General features: G+C 38.9%; 1 protein-coding gene across 4 annotated transcripts; it reads right to left on the minus strand.

Moving 5' to 3' along the window:
* Positions 1-555: 555 nt before the first annotated feature.
* On the minus strand, positions 556-27,171 carry LOC117159180 (uncharacterized). Of its 4 annotated transcripts, XM_033338773.2 has the most exons (12): positions 25,058-27,171; positions 24,442-24,637; positions 22,955-23,119; positions 12,248-12,375; positions 12,025-12,150; positions 10,394-10,748; positions 10,098-10,269; positions 9,916-10,015; positions 9,657-9,831; positions 9,424-9,567; positions 8,969-9,205; positions 556-8,490 (listed from the first exon to the last, which is right to left on the minus strand). In XM_033338773.2, the coding sequence occupies exons 1-12, from the start codon at positions 25,439-25,441 to the stop codon at positions 4,055-4,057; spliced, it is 6,618 nt and encodes a 2,205-aa protein (XP_033194664.2). In that variant the 5' UTR covers positions 25,442-27,171; the 3' UTR covers positions 556-4,054. The 4 variants fall into 4 exon arrangements, with proteins under 4 accessions (XP_033194664.2, XP_033194666.2, XP_033194668.2 ...); XM_033338775.2 differs by lacking the exons at positions 22,955-23,119; positions 24,442-24,637; positions 25,058-27,171 and adding exons at positions 14,235-14,520; positions 16,046-16,551; XM_033338777.2 differs by lacking the exons at positions 22,955-23,119; positions 24,442-24,637; positions 25,058-27,171 and adding an exon at positions 16,046-16,551.
* Positions 27,172-27,909: the final 738 nt, after the last annotated feature.

Consider the following 27,909-nt stretch of genomic DNA (forward strand, 5'->3'; position numbering starts at 1 on the left):
TAACACTGGACACCTTTTGATTGGTAAACATGCATATTTTATCCGGCCTCGCAATCGGATAACGTGTTGTTCGTATCAATTATTCTCCAAAACTCAACGCTACCACCTAATGGGGAACAGAGTTTTAATTGAAACGTAATCCCAATTAAAATGAGTTCACGATACTCTGCGCACGAATACGCGTAATCGTGTTAACGAAATGAAATGTCCACTCTGGCGCAAGATATCGGGGTGGTACTGTTCGCGGAAAAAGGTATAGCAAGAGCTTTTTAGTCGATAAGTTTCAACCTATTTCCTACGATAGATTTTATTTTCCTTCCCTTGCTCGTTTCTTCTATTTTCTCTCTTTCTCTCTTTTTCTTCCTCTTTCTTCTTTTAATATCCCTTTGCGAGCGAAGCGAAACGCTCCATGTTAAAATAGAATATTGTTTCCCTTTCTGATGGAGGAAAATTCTAGGAATGGTATTTTTATTAAAGGATATCGTGAATGTTATTCAATACTAGGAATTCATCCCGGTTCCACGTAAAATCGAAGAAACATCAGGACAAAGTGTATTCCTCAATGTATTTGTTCCGTTTATTTTTTATTCATAACGACTTACATCTCTATGCTCTTCAAATATACAGTCTTATATCTGGCATGATTCTCGTACCGATATATATTTACAACAACGTCTCACAAAACGTCACGTAACAACATCATACATACCCTTTTTTTTGTAAATATAACATTTCTTTATAAATGACTTTTTTTCTAATAGGACTCGTGTGCCCTCTCGTAACAATCACGTTCTCCGCAACGATCGTCACACGAAGGCAACATTCTGCTTAAAACACGCCCTTCATTTTTTCACTTCCCGATTACGTTTTTCCCTTTCGATTACCTGCGTAGAAAAAGCTCTGACCGCTGTCTATTACGATAATTTTCATGTGTTAACTTGTGTATGTACGTTAAAAAATGCTCCCGCCGTTAAGAAGTAACCTTAGAAAACGAATCGAGAACGCCTGTTATATTGTCGGATCAACGATACATCCGGAAAGTTGTTACAAACAAAGTAAACCGAATTTATTACGAACCGAATACTGGGAATCAACGTGAACCACGCGATATTCCGCCCTTCGAAAACGACCATTCGCAAGAAACAACGAACAAACGATATTATATCATCGATTCCTTACCAGCTACCTACGTCCTAGATAGTTTTTATTCTTGTTTGTTTCCCTAACGCATCAAAATGTCTCGCTAAAGCACCTTTTACGAATACTTTCTATTCCTCACAGGCTTCTGAAACGGATCATCGGATTCGTTTCACTGGATTTGTTTGCTCATCAGCGGAAGAACATGACGACGGCGATTCCTCGTCTTCGTTCACGTTGGCCATGAAAAATATTACGTTGTAACATCATAGACAACGCTAATTCGTACTTACGATTACGATTTCTTTACGCAGGAGAAAAAGTTTCTTCTTATGCATCGTTTAATCGAGTGCAAAGTTATCGCATAAGCTTCGCGTGCCATGATTCACATGTTTTCTCGTAGATCGTGGTAACTGTGAATTATCTCGAGAATTATCTCTTCTTCGCGATAAAATTAGCGAATTGTATCTAGAAGCTAGTTTATAATACGCGTAGAATTTGATCTACAAGCGTGACTTTTTTTTCTTAGAGTAATCGACGTAGATAAAAAGAACTATAACCGATGTCACACGACGTCGAAAAGAATTTCTGGTTTTCTTGACGCGCAGATATTTTCTCTTTTTTTCTTTTTTTGTTTGTCCAAGTTCTCGACACGTCGTTGTAAATTAGCCGAAACTTGACGCGGGTTGATCGCAGAGGCACATTAACGCATCCAGCTACTTCGGAAAATTTTATCAACGATCTTCGCTTCTGCTTCTAGTTAACCGTCGAGCTTATGTTTCTTCCGGCTCAATTGTTGAGTATAAAAATCTGCACGCGTCAGATTGCGAATTGACGATTCTACCTGCCATCAATGATTAAATTGGACGTAATGGTCGACAGACTGTCATCTATATCGCTATGCAAGCCGATGAAAATAAATTGCATGTTATCAGCCTATGTATATTTTTTCCGTGGTGTTACTTCGTTAACGCATATTCCAGAATTCTGAGATTAGATCTTTTATTTCTTGTCTGTCAGATTACCTTCGTGGCAATTTTGAAATTTCTGATTATCGACATGAACGACAGTTCAAATTACAATAGAATGAAACCTGTATTTATAAAATATCGATTGAAGGTGTTATAGAGGTTCGCGTTACGATCCTCTATAGGAGATATATAATTATATAAAAGATACTATAGTTTAAAAGATATATATGTATATATATAATATATATTATAAAAGTAACTGAATAATATTCAATTGAAAGATTTTTCTTTAAACTTGTAGACCATTTTAAATTTAAATTTATTTGAAACAATGGATTGCCTCCTTTTCAGTCGTACCGGTAACAAAGAATATGCAAAAAGAACGATCGTTCTCGCGACAAGCGTAGCTCATTGTCAGCTAAGCTCGTTCAGTGACGGCGACGATACGAAGATTTATCTCATATTAGAAACATCTAAAAATACTACTTCTTTTATTTTATATAAAAAGATTTAGAACGACTCTCAAGCTCCACACAACCCCATTCTCTTTCCCTTCCCAACCTCTTTTTGTTTAATAATATACAATTAACGTCTATGTAGTTATGTACAATTTGTTTTTTCTGCCTTACTGCCTCTTTTGTGTCTCTGGCCTCGAATAATGGTACTTACTCGGTCTTTACTTAAACGATACGCCCACTGCACGTCTAGGTTTTGCGCGAAACGTACGGATAAATTAAGCTCTATATCGCTGCTCCGTCGTAACAACTTCTATAATTTTATACAATCTATGTGGTTGTATTATATATCGTATCTGTTCGAAGGAAATTTCACGTTACCACGGTCTCGCGATCAGTGTCATGATTTACGATCGCATGCGAGATTACCGTAGTAAAGTGAATCGCGTTCGAAGGAATGGAAGGCATTTTGTAACATTTTCCTCGTCCTTTTTCCTTTTATTTTCCCCTTTCTTCCACTAGTAAGCTTCGTGCGCTTCCACAGACTATTTAGCATAAATTTAGTGAATAATCGAGACGCGATAACGAGGTTTTTCCTGCGTGATTGGAGGGAGATTGAAGGCATTGCATTAGAAATCGCACGAGTACGTTTCGCCAAGGATTTGTACGCTATTTTCACAAGCTTCTCTTCTTTTCTCTTCACCTTATATTTTTTCTTCTATTTGTATTTTTACATCGAAGAGATTTTTGTGTGTTAAGCTGTATGAAGCAGAACTCGTAGAAAAAAAAATGATTTTTAATTACTCAACGTTCGTAGACTATAAACGTTTGAGGAAACGAGTTAATGATTAACATTAAAGAGTAAGTATGCGATAAATCGTGAAACTCGTGTTCAACGTTCATTTCGTTGAGCGATATCCTCGAAGTTGTGCCTCTTCTTCTGACACGTCCCTCTATACACCGTCGTAGATAATTTTATATAAATCCATATTCTTATGAATATGGTTAGAGGAACGCATGCTTAAGCAGAGATTTGTTACATCCGTCAAATATTATAACGGTATGTATTCTATGCATTTTTGTATCTTTAAATTTTCCAAGCATCTGCACAAATAGAATCCACAGGGAATGTATTAATAACCGACACAATATTAGACAAGAAACGCCAACTTAGAACAAACAATCGTTTGTCGTGATCATAGTACGTTCGTGTCAGATGAAGGCAGACTTCGCAATTTCTACGATCGATATCCGCACATAAACTTACATAACGTGTTACGCTGGTAACGATTAGTTTCAGCTGTTGGCAACATCAGGCACCACAAACGATAAGTTAGGCCCATTTTGGTAATATCGTAGTCACTGTCAATGCGAACATTCCCTTAACAAAGACAATTCATCTGATACATTTCGCAGAATCAACAACAAACAACCATTTAGAACAGATAAATCAACGCGATAAACCAGAAGCAGAATTTTTATCGTCCTACACTATGACCTTTTTAACTGTCCTGTATCAGAACCTTTGGGCGAATAGAGGCCCAATTTCAGCGTAAGTTCTTTCGGCTTCCTAGGAGCGTTTCTAACGGGAAAGGGACTGAACTGCGTTTTTGGACTGGTCACAGTGTTGAAATTATTATCAGCTCCTTTACTCGAGTGTCCTATGTTACCTAAGCTAAGAGATGATTTCTTGTAACTGCTGGAACTTCTATCGGGTAATTCTGCATATTTCCCAACATTCATCTTGCCAGGGAATTCCGGATGAGAAACCGGTCGTTTCGATTCGTCAGAGAGACCTGATGAAAGTTTCGAGGTGTAGTGATGATTGATAGTAGAAGGAAAGTGATCAGGAAACTGACGATTCGGTGATAGAGAATGATAATCTCGGTGTCTCGTCGGTAAATACGATCCTGTCTCTGTTCCAGGTTCTATAGGAGGTAACGTGCCTAAGTGTCTATCATAATCCGTCGTACTCTTGGTATGAGTGTAGTCCTTAGGAGACAAAGCGTCGTATTTTCGACGAAGAAGGTCGGAAGATTCGCTGGGATAGTTCAGAAACGAGGTACCACCAGTATCCAAGATTCTTTCCTCCTTAGAAATATATTTCGTAGGCGTTAACGGTTCGGTATTTCCATTGCTGAAATAAGGAGACTTGCTCGGGGTAGTAATCGATCTACTTTCTGGCTGGAGAGACATGTAATCGGTGTTAACTTCTCTGACTGGATCATCGTCGTATCTGACACGAAATTCTAGCGATTCCTTCGTCATCATTGGACTCTTCAAATGTAGATCATACGTATTGATCGAGATCTCTGGTTTATGGTTAATGTACTCGAAAGCGGTATCCACCACAGGTTTCTCATACGTAGCTGACACAAATGGATTAGTGGAAACTTGTTTAGGTGACAACTTAGGCTTGAAGTCGAAGGTCTTGTAGGGATCGTAAGAAGTCTTCAGGGGTGAAGTGTCGTATTGAGCCGGCTTGGAAGTGTACCTCAATGGTGACACATCCTTGAAGGGCGACGTATTTGGAACGTACGGAATCGAGGACAATTCCTTCTGTGGAAGCTCCAGAGTCGGATCTGGTAACACCTGTGCGGAAGAGATCTTATCGAGTTTCTCCAATTCTCTGTAGATGTCTATGTCGCTTTTAGGTGATGAGTCGTCCACGTGATACTTCGGTACGGCGTATGCCGTATATTTCGGAAACTTGTCAACGAGAATGGACGGTTCCTGCGTCGAGCCTAAGTCGCTTCTCGTGTCAATGGAGTCATTGGATGATTTATAGGAAAATACGTTAGTTGAAATACTGGACAGATCCAGTCCTTCGATCTCGCTAATATTCTGGCTAGATGGTCCTTTGTCCAAACTCACCATACTAGCTGGAGAATGATCGTCGTAGTTTGCCAATAATTTCGACAATTCCTCGTTTATCTTACGATCTATTAGAGCTTCTCTCGTGTTCAAGTATTCGTGGGATATCACCTCGTCCACGTCGAAATGGTCCATCTGCTCCGTCTCGTCGATCAGAGAAAGCTTCGATAATTCCTCGTTAATCTTTGCATCAAACTCGGACACACTGGTAGCAGTCATGTTGTCGAAATCCTTGAAATTGATTCTCGCCAATTCCTCGTTAATCTCGTGTTCGTTTAATCCCATCTTCTCTAATATCGGACTAAAGATCTTCGAAATCTCCTCGTTTATAGGGCTAATGGTAATTTCTTTCGATATCTCCTCCAGGTCTGGCAGACGCTTTTTTGCTTGACACGCGAGAATCTTCTGAAGTATAGCGGAGTTTTCTTGAATGATCTTCAACGCCCTGTCGCTGTTCCTCCGCCCATTGTCACTCTTTTTACGAGGCTTCACTTTCGTCCACACGCCCAACTTCGACTCCCTGCCATCATCCGTGCCGTTACTCTTACCACAGGCCATGGTCTTCAATATGCTGTCGCTATTTTCGTCGATATTGATCTTCGGATGTACTACGTACGATTTTCTGCTTTCTCCGGTTATATTTATATCCGGTATCTCCAGACGATGTTTCGAAAAGTTCCTCGCTGAATCACTAAAGGTATCTTGCCTTCTGGCTTCTAAATTCTTCATATCCTCCCAAATATAACTGCTCTTCTTCGTCAACATCCCATTATCCGACGACCCATCGTTTGCTTTCGCCTCCAAGTGTTTAATATCTTCTAAAATGTCACTGGATCTCTTCTGCGCGATCGACGTTGAAAATTCATCGGTGGAAGCCGATGACTTCATATCAGCGTACCTTCTACTGTCCAAACTGCTTGAACTTCTTTCCAACAACTTCGATCTATCTCTATATCGATAGTTCAAATAATGTTTATCTAGCTTCTCCTGAGGCAAAGAAGGTACCACGTCTTTCTCCGATGACGGATCATCCCCTCCGTCATCAAAAATATCCTTATCCTTGCGATAGTAATCCGTACTCGTTGTTTGATAATACTTAACATCACTAACATTGATTCTTCTATCCGTCAAATTAATACTCGAATCTTCATTCCTCGTGATGAACTCTGGTCTGACGAATGTGTCACCTTTTCGTGCTATACCGTCTACATCTTTCATATCAGACGTCTTTATGGAGGAGTCAAATTTCGACTGATAACCTAGAAACTTGTTCGATTCCCTCGAACTGGTCGATTTCTGCTCAGGTGACGTTTCGTTGCTGTCCAAACTGGATCTTCTTCTAGAAGCACTGTACGGGGACGTCGGAGTTTTTTGATTCGGATTCGAGATCGGATAAAACGGCGAGGTAGCGCTGCTCAAGTCCATTGGCGAGCCTGATACGTCATCTTGGCCCCGTCTACTGAAATTCGAGGTATACTTTATGGAGTTGGCACTTATTGGCGATTGCAGGTCCGAACTGAACGACCTCTCGGAAGACTTTAATTTACTCGGGCTACACGATTCACTGGAGCTGCTCACGACTAGTTTTGGGCTGGCTTCTGATTTCTGCAACGAGTCCATGCTGATAGGTGTCGCTGAATTGGAAATCTCATACATTTTCTTCGCGTCGGTTTTCGTGCTGTCCCTCGTACTGTCTGAATCTGCAGAATGAAGAACCAAAGTCTTCGAGTCTGAGCTAAGTGACGAACACAGGGATTTGTCCATAGGGAAATCTCGAGATTCTGATCTAACCGGCGTCCTTGGGCTAACTGTCAGACTCGATGGTTTCGAATCAGGTCCCATGGTTTCACCTGAACTGAATGATTTGTTGCTTTCCGGTGTTTTAGGACTCTTCACTAGGTCTGAATAAATTTTCGTTTGGGTCGTCTGTATTCTATCGTTATATGACGTGTTCTCTAACTTTTCATGTACAATTTCAGGCGTTTCAGGAGCTAATACAGTAGTATTATGCGTTGCATGTATACTGGGTGTCACTCTGCTTAATTTTTGATCAACTGTTACAGGTGAAATAGGAAGATGACCAACGTAGGCCTTGCCATAAAGCGTTCTTTCAGTATTCACTGTGTCTGCAGTGTCACTGGTTAAACTTCCTACTTTTGAAGTTTCATACGGTTTCAAGTCCAAAGATATTCTACTAGAGAAATCGAAGGATGTTTTATATCGGTCGGATCTAATTTCATTTTCTATCTCTACATCGAGGCTTGATTTATCTTTGATTCTATCGTATTTCTTGTCCAAGGATGCTGAATAATCCAAGTATATGTTTAAAGAATCCTGTTTCATAGTCGTAGTTATCTTGTCTTCAGTTTGGTTTTTCTTGATTGTCGCAACTTCGTCTCGAGGTATATCTACAATCTCATTTGTTGTCTGTTTAGATCGATGCCTTTCGTGCACTAATACTTCATCTTCTTTCGAACTGATCTTACTGCCACTGAAACCTAGATAATCGTACTCGTTCAAGTCCAATGACGATTTTTTAATGATATTAGTATCGGAAGTGTAATCTATAGATAGATCTGATATGGATTTCTCTTTTTTCAATTCTTTCGTCGATTGTTCTTCCGGTGATTCTTTGCTCTGCACGCTAAATTTTTGAGGAACCATGGAATTATTGTCATCCTCTGCTGATAATCGTCTTATTTGGTCGGTGATTTTAGCGATTGATATGTCACCAAGGTTATCCTCGGAGCTTTTCGAGTCCTTCGAATCTTCGGCGTTAATTGGTTCTATCTTCTCCTCGAGAAACGAACGATCGAGTGGCTTCTCGCGAATCGGTGATCCGGTGATTCGAGAGCTCTTCTCCTCATCCGTACCGACGACACAGGATTCGGATGCTGACGTCAGGTCTTCGCTGTCAACGTCACTGAGACGGTCCGGTTCGTCGCACAATTCCGTCGATGTGCTGTCGCTATCACTGTCACCGTTACTCCGCTTTGGAGAAGCCAGCTCAGCTTCCGTGGATTGCATTGTTACAACGCTGCATTCCACCGTTTCTGAAAGGTACATGAAGGTACATTGGCCCATTATATACACTTGACTACAATTTGATTATCATAAAGGACGAGATATTTTTGTGAATCCATTAAAGTTTCATAATAATTTTTATTTATCTGCCTCTTGTTGTTTCATTATAATATTAAATTAACACATACATGCTAAATCAGCGGTGTAAATGCAAAGCATGTTATTTAATTTCAAGGATACTTCCTTTTCTATCGTAGGTAAAGCAGATACAAACTAACTGTTGGTAAGAATCGTTTACCAACTGATGATACATATGAATACAATTTGTAGTTTCCTGTATTACCATTTATCGGTGCTTCATTACTTTTAATCGATAAGTAAACTATTTCGTCAAATAATATTTAAAAACTAGCAAGTGGTGAATTAGAAGAAACAGAAATTTACCTGCTATCTGCAAACAAATCTTATAAGAACCCTTTACGGAAGTATTGTTCGTGTTATTTGTACCTGGTAAATTCGAGGGTTTCTGCTTCGGTTTTTTGGTGTCTTTCCAGTGAAGCGTGACGCCTTGTCTGTCCCTTCGGTTTTGATTTAGCGTCGTAGGTCTTATCTTCGTCGTTGCAGCACCAGAAGGTAGGCTCAGGGGTCGATTCTTCCCACTCACGAGCGCACTTTTGCCCACTAAAAGATGATTCATGGCCTGAGAAGTAGGAGGTGGTACCATGGTCTGCCTTGCACATGCAGCTGCGCCAGGAAAAAAAAGTAACGTATGCATTCTTGTAGCCGTTCAATTTGCAACAGACATACTTCCATTGGTCTTATTCTACTGTCAAATGCCTTAATATATGCGAAACATTTATGTCAAGCACGCATCTCAAAAGCGATGGAGGAAACGAGATGATTTATCGTGCCTTAAACCTTAGCAAAATACATTTAATTCTATGATTAGAATCTGTAATTACCAGAAAGTATAATATGCGCTTGTCGTTGACGTTCGCGTAGCTTGGCGTACTGCTGTTTCAAAGTGGTAATGTCCAAAGCGAGCCGTTCTCGGTCGCTGCTGGGTGCCATTGCCTGCAGCGCTCCAATCGTTTGAGGTATACGATCTGCGAACATGTTTTTACGATGTGAAACAACCACAGCTAATATCCTAACGGTACAATGATTACAATGTTAACGTATTTTTATTTCGCACCTTTCTTCAATCGCTGTGCCATACTGAACATCGCAGCAGCCACGGCCAGCCTTTCATCCTCCTCCGTGTCGCTGTCCTCGTCGTCGCTCAATTTTCTTGCCCAAGGTGTGATATTGTATCTATGTTTCTCTCTTAGCCCCGTTACACCATGCAAAGATCCCATACTAACGATATTCTATCAAAGTGACACAATTATATCATTCGTCACGTATTCGATCTAATAATTCTTTCAATAATTCTATAAAGGGTTCTGGCAAACCTTTATGAGGTTATTAGTATCCGTGAACTCGAGCATCTCTCTTGTCAGCACTCCCATTATACTATAAAACTCGTCCGCCGATGTCACCGTCATAATACGACTGAAACCAAACAATATCACTCTATATGTAACTGAACAAACGAAGCTATAGAATTATAGATATTCAATCCGATTCTACTTACTCGGAAAGTCCTTCCCAGATGGCCAGTGCGGTTCTAAGCAATATCTCATCTCCTTCGAGAAATATGAGGTCCCATACGCGCAGGACAGCCTCTTGTGGCAAACAGTGACAGAAAAGAGTAAGGAACCATTGCATCGTGAACACATTCGTCAGAGGTGGCTCGTAACTGCTGCCTGAACAAATTTTTGTTGTTTTTTCGCGAATAAGATAAGCCAGTACAACGCCCCTGGGACCGATCTCGCAGTCCCTACAACTGAATTGAACAGAGAGTTACGATTGCACAACCAGTTTGGTTACCTGTCGCCTTGTCCTTAGCATCGTTCTGCAGAGCCTCCAGATGTTTCGAGAGCTTGGGCAGTCTGCCCCGGAGGAGATCTCGAAATACCGCCATGTCGACCGACAGGCCACGGAGATTGTCCGCGAAGTAACCCTCGGGCAGGACACCCTCTATCAAGTAGATCATCACCTTCACCGCGGCGGACTCGGCGCGATCCATTACTTGCAAAACGAGGGCGGCCAACACGTTCAGGCCCTGGCAATAGCCGACGGACTTGTTCCATCGGGCGAAACCAAGCAGAACTCGACGAAGCACCGCTTGATTGTCTCTGCCAGCTGCACCGCAAAACAGACTGCAGCCCGTTCTGTGTAGGTCCTAAAAAATTCGTTCAAATACAGTGTGTATAATGGTGTACATGTTCGTGCAATATCACCTAAGCTTCAATATTATAAAATTCTAAAATTATGACTTACTAATATAACATAATCGTGAATAATTGACTATTCAAATATTTTCATGATCTTCGACGTTTCTATACATTTCTGATTTATATACATGTTCAGATTCGTTGCAAATTTTAGCAATATAATCACGACAATAATGTCGTATTACAGTGCTAATGAAATTTCAAATTTCAATATTGCGTAGTATATTCAGAAATAGCTTGTACGAGTGTTCAAACAGGGTTAGGTTTGATTTGGTCACTATTTCGTGAACCATTCATAATTATATTTATAATGTGGAACACTTAATAAAATAAAATTTGTTAGAGTTTTCCAATAGCGATAATATTTATAACAGGCGGTGTATATAGGATTTTATACTTATGGAACTCTAACGGGACGAATCACGATTCCGATAGAAACCGAAGGAAAATGAAACGAGCTGGCTGGTGACTCGGCCAGATTCATTAAAGGTCAGTTTTTCTCGTCGCAAGCGAGTTAATTGGAAGGCTCATTGGCGACACTTAATTGCTCGGCGTCGAAGTGATTGATGATCGAAATTTAATTGCGCTTAATTATACGAAGAATGAGGGCGAATATAAGGAAGGAATCGTAGCAGTGGTGTCAAATTTTCGTGGACACGTGAAACGTGAATGGAAAACTGGTTTCGACTGTTTTCGTTCTGTAAAGGAAGATTATTTGGAAAGTATTTGGTTGGAACGTGGGAAAAGTAACGGAGAGTGAAAGCTATTTGGAAGTTGGGAAATATTTAAAGTGCGTGGTTTGAAACGTTGTTTGACGACAGAGATAAAAAAATATTAATAGCTATTTATACGGCGAATGAATAATTCAGTAAACGAACGACGAACAAGTATTTATTAGTAGTCAGTTTGAAGTCCTATTAGTTAACAAGCAACGGAAAATTACTTCTTCCTCTCTATCTAAATAAGCTTGTACCTAATAGCACTCGTTAATGATAAAACAAATAAAAAATGTAAGTCAATCAAAAATGTAAAAACAACGATATATACATGGAGAAAAATAAAAAGGCATGGATATATATTTGCATTTCAAATTTAGATATTGCTCTCGAAAAATCATGTCGCTCTCGTCATTACGACAGCCAGAGATGGTGAGCAATAAGTTCATAAGAACACCGATGTACATGAGCAACTGTTATAAAAAGTATGTACGTTCCGCAGCCTTACTTTAACGATTTGTATACCAAGCTCTTCATCGTCAGGATTGCTCCACTCGTTGAAGCAGATCTTTTCAGCCTGCTTCCAATCTACGCCGCGCTGCTCTAGATGACGTTCTGCCAGTGTCAGCCACAACTGTGAAATATTTAGAAAAAAAGAGGATAGAGAGAAATGAGGATGCATTCTATAGGACAATAAGTTGGTAGATGTTGGAATCTAGTCTGATACTCGCCTTCTTTCGAAATTCCGGCGGAATTCCTCCTGGTAACCTGGCAACCATTTTCATCGCGTCCAGCCATTGTATAAAACCACTTTCTCCTGGTTGCGGCGTCAGGCTAAATCTCATCTTCGTGTCTTCGACTGTAAATTCAATTTATGCTCGAGAAATATCTGGGGTTGATGAAGAAATTTGTGCAAACAGCAGTTCGACGTTGCTATGAATAAAATGAAATTGAAAAAAAGTGAAACGAAAAATATAGAGAAAAATACAAAGATATTCGAGTAACAATCCTCTAACTGAATATGGAACTTGTTAAACATTGAAGATCAAAAAGAAAAACGAGAGGATCGAGGATAGAGAGGACACAGGCACTCGTTAAATTGCTCGAGTAGTATAAATTGCGTTGAACAAACAGAAACGTTAATATCTGTAATTCGATCGAAATGTCAACTCCCATTCAGCTTGGATTACGAACTTTTGCAATCAAACGTCAGATCTAACACAAGGCGACGCGCAGAACAAACGACGAAAGATGGACAGTTAAATCAGAATTGAATGCTTCGATCATCATGAAACCTCGAAGCATATTAATACATTTATCGGCCAGACGGCTTTATCGTCGTTAATGCTATTATTTAATTAGCCGTCGTGAATCTTCGAATCGGGTACATGACACACTCTGCGTGGACGACTCCGTTGATATTCTTACGATTGATCCATTCGATTTTGTAAAACCTCAATTCAAAATTTTGAATTTTTGAAATTTGAACTTGAAAATTTATTTTTTAATAAATATATTAATGAACATATAATAGTATATTTATTTAACATATATTTAATTACTCCCTCAATGAATGTTTCCTTACTTTTACAGTTTCACACAAACATTTTTCTTTTCTTTTTAAGTATAGGTACGAAATATCACCTCAACCTATTACGAATTAAAATGAGAGGAACATGTTTACATTGAAATCTAATTTAGTTAAATACGAAATCATTAACTAAATAAATGTATTTCGCGTCAACAAGTTGAAATGGCCATATGTTCCATTATAAATTTTACAATCGCGCTCCGATAAATATAAAATCTATAACTCGTTTATCAGAATGTATTACGGATACAAATGTGAACTGATTTCCATTATCCCTTTGTTGCCCAAGGATAAATTCCGCAAATTCCGTAACTCGAATCACCCAGTACATGTAACCGAATTTCCTTTTGAACTGTAGGATTTTGTTTGAACGAAAAGTCCATTAATAGAGACTCGTTCGACTTGAAATAAAGTACGACGCCAATGCGTGTGATCAACTTTTCGAGAAACTCGATTCTAACTTATTCAATCGTCAAACGTTTCATGAATTTCTAGTAGTTCGTGGGAGTACATACTTTGCATCCTTGGAATTTATGTGCCTTAGAAGGAAATTCATAATCAGCGAAGCGCAACTTAAGATTTCTGTTGTGTACACAATTAAAAAGTATTCGAATTTACACAACGAAATAATATTTCCCGTTACTAATACAAGAGTAAAGACTCCTTCAAAAGCATCGTTGTTGACTCTTAGAACGACGGAGACAAAGTTACATTCCTCCGTTCCAAGAAGTTGCCAATGCAAGCATCGTATCAATCTCGGCAAACGTTTAAGTTACACAATAAATATTACCATAGTCGATCGTAAAGAATCGCCCAAGAGTCTGACTCTATCTATATTTAAAAATCCTATTTCGATCAGTGGCGAACGAATCAAGCAGCAATTACGGCGCTTTCGAATCAAGTCGAAAAATGAAATCACATCGCATTCGGTGATCTCGTTTTCAAAGCAAAAGCGATTCAGCCGAAACGAAAACAGAGCTTTGAAACGTAAAGCCGCGAAGCGAAAGTTAATTGAAATTCGCATGCACAGTCGAACGAAACGAAACCAAACGTTGATTCCCATTTGCTGAGAAACGGAGCACACAGAGACAGTCGCATGCACCGGACGTTGAAATTGTTTTGTTCACCTTCCAATTCTTCGTACTTCGAGGCAGAGCTGGCAGCGTACGCGGCTCCTGACGCGAAGTTTTTCAGGGAGTTGAAAAATCCGCTCATTCTCCAATTAGGAACGCCTCTCTTTCTTCTTCATCGTCACTTTCACCTCAGCCGCCTCTTGTTGTACGCAGTGCAGCCGCCTTTCAGCCGTTTTCGTGATTCATGATCCGTCGACCTTCCGCTTATTTCCTCGGGATCATGTTTGCTAGTCGCGCTCTGCGAACCTTCTGTCGTGCGAGATGCATTTTTATCACGTGTCTGAAATCCCGATGGCAACGTTTACCTCGCGCAAAACCTTCTCTAAAAATAACATTTGTCGGCGTTACGCGCATTCGATCTCGAGGGAAGTTTCTCCTCGATAACGCTGCGGTCGACGCTGATACGTCATGGTTGTCGACCAGTTTGAAAAGTTGATACACCGTGAGTTATGAACAGAACAACTAGCCGTTATTATCCAACACACACGTATCGTATACGATAGCGTTCGAGTACTATATATGAAAATCGAACGAAGAAATTCCTTTAGTTACGGTTACGAATATGCATGTGTATTGATAAAATAATGGGTAACCATATATGTACCGAGAGGAGCCGATTATTAACATATGTGCCTTTTGCTTATTCAAATGGTCGATATACATAAAGCTTAGGTATTGTAGAGAACAAACGAACTTAAATAGCTACTCCACTGTTAAAAACAACGAAGGAATTATTAATTTCTTAAAAGCGTATCAAGGAATCAGGAAGCTCAGCTTGAAAACATTAATTTTTAGAAAGCACGAGCAATTTTTTAAATCGGGATCCTGGTGACAAACGAAAACGCGTTTCCAGCGTGGTTTTTGTTAATCGCGTCTACATGAAGTATACCACCTGTTACAAAGCGTTTAATGCGGACGTACCACTGATACGTAATGCACGCGCTCAATTCTACGAAGAAGTTGGTGATACTGGGACAAATCGATTGGTTATCAGTGTTTCAATTGAAAGCATGTGACGCACGGAGCGTAACGTATACATTGGAAATCTCTGGTCTTCTGATGGGACGAAAATTTTTAGTATAATATAAATCATTTGGCGTCGATGAAAAGTTAACAGATTCGAATATCACTGTCGAAGATAAAAGCGGTTTGTTCTTAGACTGCGTTGGCAATAAAAAGAACAAGTTTACCACGTAACTATTTTCAATATAAATTTCTTCATAAAGTGAAGACATTTTTAATAATGCTCAAAGTATTACAGAGTTAACGATAAAAATAACAAAAGGTCATTTAAAAAGGTTGTTAAATATCTTCTAGATTCGTCCGAAAAAACTTAGAGAATGGTCTAAAAGGCTGCATATGGTTGCTACGCACCCCACGAACACGTACACGAACACAAGCACGAACCAACATCAACGCGAGCACGTACACGTTCACCGCGAATCGCAGCTTGAAACGAGGCATTAACATCGGTCGAACTGGTGTATCGAACGTTTTGGTTTATCTAATCCTATTCAGCCGTTGAATACACATCGATTTCTCCGCTCTTTGAAGGCCTACTTATTTCTTGGCCAAGGAAAAGGATGTCCCCCCTCCTCTACCGAATAGAACGTTCCAAGCAAAGAGAAGCAAAAGAACTTAACGAAACTTTCAACGTCCTCTTTCCCTTCGTCCTGTGTTCGCGTGTACTCGAAGCTGCACAGGTACGAGAACGATCATTGTCGTTCGATAAATCAACGTGCTTCGACGCGGTCAAGGAAGCTACCAAAACACATCCCCGCGAGACTGCTCCAGGGACGTCTTACCATTGTCAGTGCGCGAATCAACGTCGTGAACGTGAAGTGGACGGCTTGTCCTCGGGAAAACCGCACGTCGTATTACACATCTGGCCTCGTGTCACTGAGCACACACGTTCCTCGAACACTCACCAGAAGCACATCCCCGTAGTGCACCCCTCCGACACTGACGCGTACTGGTTCACCCTCTTGTGTACGTGAGAGAGAGAAAGAGAGAGAGAGAAAGAGAGAAATCGTTGGAATTTACACGACGTACTGTAACGACAATACACACGACGTGATGTTTCACTTTTTGGTTCAGACCAAACTTTCTTTTTTATGGACAATTGTACTGAGCGAGAGTACACAATCAGGACGACGACAACGACGTGGTCGTAGACGAATACGTCGAGTTAGCTTAACGACCACTACGCCGGCGGAAGCACAGAGATGCGCGCGCGCGCGTACGTCCGCCGTGAAAATAACTATGGTGCCTGGCGTGTATGGGAGGGGTAGTTGTCTCGTGGAACCCTGCAATAGGCACACTGAAGCCGTTTCACGAACCGTTCGCTTTGGCAGCCTTAGCGATCAAGCCACTCCCGTTAGATCGCATGCGCTAACGCCCCCGCACCACCCCACTGGTGAGGAATTTGTATCTGTGGGGGTGCTCGCGTGCGCCAACGTCTTCGTGGCCAACGGGAACGCCGTGACCGCTCCGTAGGGGTGGCTCGAATTCGGTTGTTCGACGACGTTGCCGCGATTATTCCCGTTCTGTCCTGCTGCTATCTTTCGTTTCCACGAATACTTCGGGGCACACTTTCTCTTCGTTGTTGGACGAGTGCTGCGATTGAATAATTGGAGGAGCTCTTCCATTATCTTTCTTTTTCTTCTTCTTGTACTTTGCTTGAGAGTTCTTTTGTTAGGGAAATGGGTATCCTTAAATAGAGTTACCCTTGTCGTCGTGAGAAATTATTGCAGTTTTTTCAATGACTTTTGTTATCTTTGTACGTTGCTTCTCCTTATTGTGTTCGTTTGAAGGTAGTTTTTAAGTTTTCAGTTATTTTTATTGCAATGTTCCATCATAAATGAGTATTTCCATAGCGTACGCGATAGTAGAAGTAAGAGATTTTATCACCACGTCATATCGCGGTGCAGCAGTCGATTTTAATCCGCGTACACAACAAAGCCATGTTCCTTCGATCGATGAACTTATCGACTCGGTCCTTTATGGGTCAGTCGGAAATGTCGTCAGAGTCAGTAGCAACACGACGAAGAGACTAAGGCCATCAGATACATTCGTGGATATAGTGTCTATCTCGACGATCCTCTTGAGTATAAAATAAAGCTCTCAAGATAAAAACTGAAAAATAGCTGTTATTTTTGTAATGCTATATTGCTCGTGTTCCGTTCTACATTATTAATAACCTTGCCAGCATGTGAACTGATGTGTTCTAACTGATACGAATCGTTGTCGCATAGTTAACGAACTAGTATTTACGTACATATATTGTGCATGAACTTGATAATTTACTTTATCATGAACCATTCTATTTTTCTCCCCCTATAAGTATTATACAGAGTGGTTGGTAACTGGTGATATAAGCGGAAAGGGAGTGATTCTACGCGAAAAAAGAAGTCGAAAATATAGAATAAAAATTTTATTTTTTAATTCTTTTTTTTTTTTTTAATTTTTCCATCGAGACAACGATCTGCAATGAGATCCGTTATAACGTACCGCACGCGTACCGAGCGAAAATTCAAAGTCGATTTTCTCGAAAACAAACCCTCAAACGAAAAATGTTTATTCTATATCTTCGACTTCTTTTTTCGCGTAGAATCACTCCCTTTCCGCTTGTACCACCAGTTAACAACCACCCTGTATGTCATTCAAATTTAACGAGGTTTCTGGGAGTTTCAAAATTCACTCTATAGTCAAATTTATGATAACTCATTCCGTAGTTAAATATTGAGAGTCTGAAATATGCGCATGTAAATATTTGCTTCTGATAAAAGAATAGAAATGTGAAAGAACTATGTATATCGTTTCGTTTTCTTTCGATCAGAAATGATCATTAATATTAGGCATTATCGTTGACATTGACAACTGTCGGAAATAATTAACAACAATGTCAAGATATCAGCGATATGATTCATTTTTACAGCTAACTGGAAGAAACGACGAAAATGGAAAAATTTAAGTTATCGACGTCTTTCGATCGCGTTTCCAGGACTCCCATCTCGTACATGGAAAATCTGATCGAACATGAATTAAAGACGAGCTTAGCGTTTGTAGATAGAATTACCTTTGTCCGTATCAACAATGCTACATTGCAAGTCCATATTCGATTGAGACACGCGATCCTTTTCGCGCGAATTCGACCCAATTCAATTCGTTTCAATCCAGCTGGAGTCTCGTCTGACCGCTTATTTTCAGCTTCCAGGGTTATTCTTTCTGTCGATCACCATGGTCGTGTTCCAATGGATGATACTTCCAAGCCAATGTTAGTAATTTTAGCGTGTAGTTATTTAGTGAAACCGAAAGAAATATTTTTTACGAGCTTTCTATTTTCTTATTTGCAAAAAGGAAAGTTTAATACATGACTCGTGATAGAATATAATCGTCCAAATAAAATTGTAGATTAAAATTCGAGATGATAGAATTGTAATCTATATCAAAATATAATCCGAAATATTTGAATAATTTAACGCTAGAATTTAATATTTAAAACATGTTAAAAGATAAAGGTTGAGCTGTTGTGAATTAAATATAAAAACTAAACTGGTGTATACAGTTTACGTGAAAAAAATTGCATTTTCTGCGTGACGCGAGCCAGGGGTATCACGATAATCGATGCAATCATCAACGCATAATCCGCGCGGATATATTCAGCAGATACGCTCATTTCGCAAGACCATGTTTTTGCCGCTTTTGCAAGCACATCGGGGTAATGGCTTGGAAACAGTTACTTAATATTTTGCACGCTCGGTTGAGCCATTGAAGCACTCCGGCAAAGGACAGAGTTTAGAAGCTGTGTTTGAAAAATTGTGCAAGGTCGATAAGTTTCTCGAGTTAAGGATGAAAAATTGTTCGACGAAAGCGTCATCTTGTCCCGAGTAAAACGAATACCATGACCAGGATCGTAGTGAAGGGAACGGTGAAATCGGTAATAAAAACTAATTGTTACGTCGCGTAACACTCTACCTAGCCCAGGCCACACACCGCAGGCAAGATGGCAACCAGATGTCTTCGGATACTCACTGCGTACCCTCAATAGCCTCAAGTACCTTCCATAAATCTCATAGATTTCCTAGTAAAGGTCCATCAAACCAAACAAACGTCTATTTCCGAAGAATTTCTAAAGACTATTGTCTACCAAGGACAAGGGAAAGTTAGTTTTTCTCACGCACGCTGCAACTTTCCTCCCACTAACCACTTTCTCTCGAGGGGGGTTAAGACCCTTCGTTTAACCAATTAACAACGAAGCCTATTTCCCTCACTCTCTTAACTAACATCGGCACCAACAAATCCGATGGTCCCGTGCGCTAGACACATCCATCCTTAGCTTTCCTCCGACACAGCATCATCTCCCAAGACAGTACTGATTTTACATCCTTCGAACGGTCAACATCCTTCCACCGGGTATACAAACCCGCAGATCAGTCACTCATTCATCTCGTACATACGCACCAGCGTAACTGCCTTCGTTATAAGTTGGAATAAACGGTGAAATATAACTTACTCTACTGTGTCATATTCATTTAACCACCTCTGTTATCTTAACCGAAACAGGGGAACGACTACTTCGCGGCGTCGATTCACCGAATCGTAGCGAGAATTTACGCCTCTCGCTGACGCGTTTTCCTCGCGACCGCGTCTCTCCGCGAACGGTCGTAACACTAATAAATTGATAAATGACAGGAAGGAGATTAATTCTTCGTAAGTCGATAATGTAGAATTACAAACTGTTAAGTGCAAACTCGTTCCAGAAAAATATTTATGATTTTTTGATTACCTAGACTAGATCCCAAATAATTTACTCGCCGTACTCGTCGTATTTACTGCATATAATATTAAAACAACCTATTTTGAACACCAAATGAAATTATTTGAAATGTCTATCATATTCCTATTTCAAATAACAATCTGTTAAATGCAAAAATTAAAGGAGGAAAATTATAAGATTGAATAATATAAATATAAAAATCGATATTGCATATAGAATGAAAATAATTGCATGTCCTTAAAAATGCATTTATTAATTAACTATTTGTGTTCATTGATTAAAACACAGTGAAAACGAGAAACAATTACATCAACAATTATATATAAAGTCATTTCATTCGCATATTTTTTAAAGAATTGTTGCAGTTTTAAACTTTTTAATATAGATAATTACATTTAAGCAAATTAGGTGAAGTTAGGATCCGAAATCAATAAGGATCCTACTATTTATATATATCTTTACGAAGTATGGAAGTACCACGAAGCACTTAGTCGACGATGTTCTTCCAAATTAAATGTCGCACACTAAGGTTCATGGAAAGATGTGTGGCTCCCAGAACTTTTCACGAGAGTTGTTCGAATCCATTACTTTTTCAATTTCTATGTGTACCTAGATCGAAGCTGACCTTTATAGGTCAAGTTGAACCGACCCACTAATCGAGTACCTGCCCGGGACATTGTGCACTCTGTGGGCAGTCAGTGATTATTTTGTCCAAAATCATCCTTTCAGAATATCTGACTACGTCTGAAGAATCCTTTTCCAGTAACTATTTCTAACAATAGTGATCCATTTAAAATCGATCATGGAAAATGATCTATTACTGTAGGAGCTTCCTTGAAATGAAATGAGGACTTAGAGAAGTTTACAGGAGCATATAGAAAAATGATCCTACTACAGAATTGTTTTCAAGAAGTCAGAAATTTTAGCAATAAGAAAAAAACCTACATATACAATATACAGGAGATCCGTCGTAAGATATCGAAAAGAAAAATTCCTACAGTAAAAATTGCAGTGCAAGAGTATCTAAAAAAGAGAAATAAAAAAAAAGGGAGTGCAGAAGTACTAAAAAAGGGATTCCAATAATAGGCACGACAATACCGATAAAAAGAATGCGAAATGTCATCGACATTCGAGAAAAATAATTGACATATATTAAAATAGATGTTTAACTACTAAAAAATAAAAATTAAGTGAAGCCAAGTAAACGACCTTTAAATTTTAATGTCATTACAATGTATATTTAAGTACACTTCGACTTTAAGTATAACAGTATGACCCCACTCGTTCGTGTGGTGAAAACTCAACCATAAAATTGCTTATGTGAAAATATCACACGATATAAGCGAACTATGCAAAACTGGAGGTAAACACAGATATGAAATGTTTGCCTAGTGGTCGGAGCGTGCCAGTTTAGTTGTGCATCGGCTCGCGCGATGCATCGGGTTCATCGCACTAAATGCAGATCTAAAGTTAAAGAGAAGACCGAGGAAAGTTCCGCATTTCCGGTTCGCAGGCGCAACATCATTAAAACTTTATCAATGACGCTATGCCGCGAGGTTCAGCCGCACTTACCGCACGCCGGGCATGCGTGTCGTGCACGATACGCGCGGCAAAGTCTAATTATTGATCACCGAGCGCGCGTCGTGCCACGTGAAAAAGAAGGCCCTCTTTGTTTTCCGGATGAGTCGACCATCAGCGTAATATTTTTCGCGATACGCCATGATAATAACACATTAAAAGTATCGATAATACGTTTTCTGAAGCGTGAACAATTTTAGAGCAATGCCTTCCTGCTCCAAAATGGACATGAAGTTACAGAGTAACATGGTCGTGTTAATAACGTAATTTCATTCCATAACAGCACATACTAAGTATTATTTTTTCCACATTTTTTGCAAGTATGGTGAGGAGATCAAGGTTTCTATAAAAAATCGGGGAATAGAGAAATTGAAATTGCTAGCAAAAATCCATATAGTTGGACGATAACTTTGAATTCTCGGGCATGCGCAGCAGACGCAGCGTAAAACACGAACTTTCAAAGTTGTTTAGTAAAGTAGTGACTAGAAAATGTATTTGCATACCGTTATATTTATTATAGAATTTACTTATTAATTAATTAATTTCCAGTATATTATATTTCGTATTATCCAACGACGCCTTTTGACTACACAAATTTCATACTATGAAAATGAAATATCGAACTTGATTAATTTTATGTTTTAATCATTGTATATAGAACTATTGACGCGACAAATTTAATTGAAATAGATGACGATCGAACCCAAGGCCCCCTTTATAATTTAGAGATATTAGACATAGGAGTTCGTATCAAAAAAATTAAATATTGTGTTAGAATTTTTAATGAGAATAATTTTGTAAGTTTGTAAAATATAACTTTGTGTCTTTCTTAAGAATGCACATAATTTGCGTATCTGTGCCACAGATCTGGACACCGGTTCGAATTCCTGTTCCAACTGTTTTCCATATTTATAAATGCAAAACGACGATAAGATAAACAATAAGTTGCCAGCGGTTAACGAAGAGGCGGTATAAATCGCGCGGTTGTTTCTCGCGTCGAGACGAAACACGAAGATCGCTTTTGTGCGGCGACGGTTTTATTGTCAGAAAGGGAAATACGGAGCTTGAAGCAACTCCATGCGAACAGCTGTGTTTTCCTATTATATGAAGCTCTATTGTTTGTCCAGCGACATTATCGTCGACATTGGAAGAACGTTGCTGTTTGTTTAAACGCTACTTCTTTCCCCTAAGCCAATTTTAGTGGTTATAAATATCATGCGAGTAAATCATGAAACGATACGATCACTTAACTTAAAACTAAATGAAGGAATACCGAAATACAAGCGTACGTGTATGTCATGCTTGAAGTTCGAAAAAACCAACAACAAGATTGTAAAAATTCTGAAAATGTACTCACCGCATTTTGGGCTGACTGCCAGAAGGTGAGCCGTAATTATGGCGCATAGTTTCTCACATTTGGTGGCGAGATGATCTTTACGACGCAACTGCCGAATGAGTATTTCACCAGTGTGATTAATATGGTCGCGTAAATTCAGCACTAAAACTTGAAGCTCGTGCTCACCTGAAATGAATTCAACATGCGTTACATAACGAGCAGGAAAAAAACTTTTAATCTCGTGAGAGTTACAGTGTAACGAGCACGTACAATATTCCGAATTGCACGGGGTTATTTCGAAATTGGGGATCGCGTGTTTTATATTCTGACGCGGATAAAAGGCGAGACACTTGGAGAAATCTTTGAATTCGCGTTGCAATCTTGATAACGGCCCGAAAGGGCTCACCCTGTGTACACAGCGTCCGAAGATTGAAGTTTCCCAACCCTTCCGCTTATGCTCCTCGCGTACTTCGATGAAATGAGCGTGCACTCCCTCCGACTGTTTCTTTTCGCCATTCCAGAAACATGTTCGTCTCGCAAATTCGTCAAAGTTTTCGATAACTAAGTTAAATTATGTTAACTTTCGCGTTAAAATTTAGATGGTAAAAATTGAGGGAACGACTCATCGTCTATAATACGTAAGATGCTTAAAAAGAATCTCGAATAACTGTCACGTGTCACGGATCAAATTTAGAGATTTAATGAAATGTCGTGTAATTTAATTTCTTCACGTAGCAGGAGATAAAATTGATCCGTCAAATATATATTTTATCTTTATTTATAATTATTTATAATTGCTTCTTTTAATGCGTTTCTAATGTTTCTATGAAATAAATATATGTATCGATTTATATCGATTTGATCATTTCTACGTTTTTCGTGATGTTTTAACTCAAGACGTGTAATCTCTCCTCTGTATTTCCTTATGTATGTTCAACGAGGTAGAATGAAGCAGCATCGTGTATAGAGATAAAAGAAGTGCTTCTCCTTCGAAAAAAAAAAAAAAACGAAAAAGAAGGAGGAAAAAGTAGTACTCCAAGTCAAAGAACCTTCGTGCCTCGAAGTCAACGAGGTCGCTTGTCTGTCTCGTCTCTACGACCTCTTGTCTCGTCAGCTCCTGCCAAAGTATCTTTGCCTAATCCGGTCACATTTCAAACTTCATGCGTTGAATTACGTTTAAATATCATAAACGAAGTGGCACTGTGCTCTTCATCAGCGACATTCGTGATTAACGCGAAAAATTTAGTTGAGAATTTCGATTTTTCACGCGATGCAGCAAAAGTATTCTTATTTTAAAATAGAAGCTAGTATTTCTTTTAATAAAATGTTTTTCACTGGAACGTATCCAACCATTTCTCTTCCATAATTTTATTTTTAAGAGTAGCTACTGTGCTTCTGGGAGAAATATGCTTTACAATAAATGTCCTCGAGCTAACGTGTTTATCCACCACCCACGAACGCTCTATTCTTTCCTCCGACATATCCAACTCTTATTGAATTACTCTTACTTTTCCAGAGTAAACGCGCCTTCTGCAGGTGCTGATGTTGCGGACGTATCTTCAGGGATGAGGCTGTCGAGTCACTTTCTGATCGTCTTCTGTCATCGTCTGGCAATCCATAAATATCTAGCAACAATTGATCAACTAACGAAGACACAGTTCCTTTTTTGTTCTCGGGTGGATTCGGTAATGGTGATGGATATGTCTGAATGGAAGAAATAATATGCTTATTTGCATTGTATGGGGATTTTAGAACCAAATTTTTTAGAAACATATTTTACGTCTATTACTTTCTCAGTTACATTTACGTGGTATTTTTACTATATTTTACCAAACTACAGTGGCTACAAAAAGTATTAGAGCACGTCCTTTATTTTTCATCGAAACATTTTTCATTAGGTTTTACATTTCATATTCAAAGTATCAAATATTTGTAGTCCTACGAAAATACTGTTAAATAACAAGAATAATTTTATTTTTTACGCGATATAAAACGTGAATACAAAGCTTTTTCTTGTTCTCTTCGCTTTATCCCTATAGAATAAAATACTCGATATTGGTAACAGCAACCTATCTATAATCTAACCTACGCCGAGCAAGGATTAATATTTTTCTATAAGCCTACCTTTGGCTTGCAAATGTAATTTTCATCTTTCGAATTGTTAGCATTTTTGCAATCAGTTTCGATTACGTCCCACGTGTCACCCAAAGATTTCGACCTCTTCAAATTTGTTCTCTCCACTTTGGTCGGCATGCAACTAGCCCTTCTGATCGGCTTTTTCCGATTCAATTCCATGAAATCCGGACCTTCCCATGATTTCTGAATCAGATTGCGTCTGCTTCTGTTATACAACGAGGGAAACTGATATCCATCTGCGCAATACAGCAAATTTCGTGTTTGTTGTGTGACGTATACGTCACCAAACACGCGCTCATTTTCCACAGCCACACATTTCACGCGGTAACTAATTTCCGCGTACTTCTTCAGAGGCATCACGTTACAGCTCATGGTTCATCAACGTGACTGTTAAGCTATTATACTTATTAGTATAGTCATTCGAGCTCACTGGAACTTCTTGTGGGTGGTACGAGGTTTAAGAAACATCGTGCGTACGATCGTTTCACCTCTTTTGACAATAGAGTTGATTATTTATGAAATGTCAGTAATATTGTTCCGCGAGAGCATTGAGAATACGTTTACGTCTGACTCGCCAGGAAAACATTTCACATTCAAACGGAATTCGCGCGCGTCAACGTGACAGAATGTTAGTTTCTCATTCTCTTGGTTATTACTCTCGTTTCAAGTTGTAAATACACAATGCTCGGCAACTTCAATGCGAAAGTTCGTTAGCAGGACCTTTCACACAATGCTTTAATAACTAGTGGTATTAACAATTTAGGACTAAATTATTTATTTATTGTTACTTGTAACAAATGACAAATAAACGATAAGGGTTTAAAACGATAAAGGTTTAAATCCAATAGAATATAATTATAATTTGTAAAGTTGACCTATAGAACTTTATTTGTTTTACTGCTAAACTTGTTACTGTTAAGAGAATCAAGTGAAATACGAAGAGATATGAATGACAAGTTAGATATAAATTTCTATTCTTTGTGCCTGCTAATTGCCGGGAATGCTTGAAATAAATTACCAGCAACCACAATTGAATGTACACAAAGTGGCGCATATGAAGATATAATAAAAATTGACCAAGTGTAGTTAAATGAACGAATAAATTGCAGGACAATACTTCTTTGACATTAGCATGAGGATGTAGATAATGAATGACCTTCTTACAATTGAAATTATCTAACATTTATCATTTTTAATACACGCGCACTCGTAATTGCTTCCACCGCGATTAGGAAAAATCAAGGCTGAAGAAACATTCGAAACGCACACGTTTTCATTTGTGTTTATAAAATGGAAGCGACTATCGCCGTCGATGGAATAGGTGCTGTAAATTGCGGAATGATATTTATAAACAATTCCATACGAATACCACCAGATCGCAGTTCGAAATAATAAATTAAATATATTATGCGTTGTCTTGGTCTTTGTTTAGAATTCGTTTAACGAAGGCGACGACTTAATGCACACACGTATGAAAATACTAATATAGAAAATTTATGGCACATTTAAATGTCACACGTTTCATACTTCCGCGAGAAAGAGTTTCAAATGTCGCGCAGGATATTTATAATACTAAATTAGAGTCATCGGGTGTCTATCTCTAAGAGAAATTTTATTTCACTTTTCACTTGTCATTACAGTACACATATTCACTTCAGAACTTTTAAAGACGATGTTTATACATTTAAGATTACTATTATGTTTGCTTGTCGTGATTTTAATCTGTAATTTACTCTTATTACTAGCAGCTTTTATTCGTAACATTTTCTGTCTTTTTAACAGCTTCCGCGTCTTGGCGTCGACGAATATTTTTCGAGACTGTTTTATTGCATTCTCTACGCGTCGTAACCCTTATCGCGAGGCCAGTAATTCGCTTCTGGTGGCCAGACCGCAACTGGAAGTGGCGGCGATGATAATCGTTTCATTAAGTCCATACCTCCACTTACGTCGTCGACCAACTAGTTGACAGAGGTGGTGTACACAACAAACGAAACAGCTGTCGTTATTTATAATTGCCATGTGTCCAACGAAAACGCAAAGATCTCTTTGTATGTTAATCACACTAGTAAATTTACGCTAGTAAATACTGGCAATATTTCCTTTTCTTCTCAAACAAATATTGTTCTCATAAAATGGTTAATATTTGAATGAAAAATAAAGATTAAAATTTGTATTACTTTTTTCTCCAGTCATACTTCCTTTCTTCATAGATTGCGTAAGATTGTTAACAAGGAATGATTTTTACTATACAATTAATTACATAACGCTCTGTTTGTTTTGCTTAGGGGGCATGAGGGGAAGTGTGATTTCAAGGCGGTCATCGAAACCGCTACTGTTATCGGCTGTTGCTGATAACGCGGCCGATGTAATGTACTGCATACTCAGCTAGAATTTTAAATGCTTGCTGGGTGTGCAGTAGTCGTTCACCTGGTCGGTTCAATAACCCTTTTCCTAACAAAAAACTGCTCATCGAAGAAGCGGACCCCGTTTCTGTGCTCATGAGTGCAGATAAGCATAAAATATTCCTTATGGAGTAAGAAATTAAAACGACAGTGCTCGATGAACAAAAAGTTTCAATGAACCCTTCACTTTAATGCCCATTTGATTGGAAATAACGTTTATCGGACATAGAAACCAGAATTATATATCTTCAGCGACGGACGAATAATTTAATTTCACATTCAAATTTTTTGATTCTGAATTTCAATATTGAATTTTTATTTGAATTTAAATGAAGATTGAACTTTTTAACATTAAATCTAACTTTTGTGAATTCTTGTTCTTTATTTCGAAATTTTAAATTTAAATTTCTAAATCTAAATCTTTTAATTTCGAACTGT

The sequence above is a fragment of the Bombus vancouverensis genome, chromosome 10, assembly GCF_051014615.1.
Source record: "Bombus vancouverensis nearcticus chromosome 10, iyBomVanc1_principal, whole genome shotgun sequence".
NCBI lineage: Eukaryota > Metazoa > Arthropoda > Insecta > Hymenoptera > Apidae > Bombus > Bombus vancouverensis.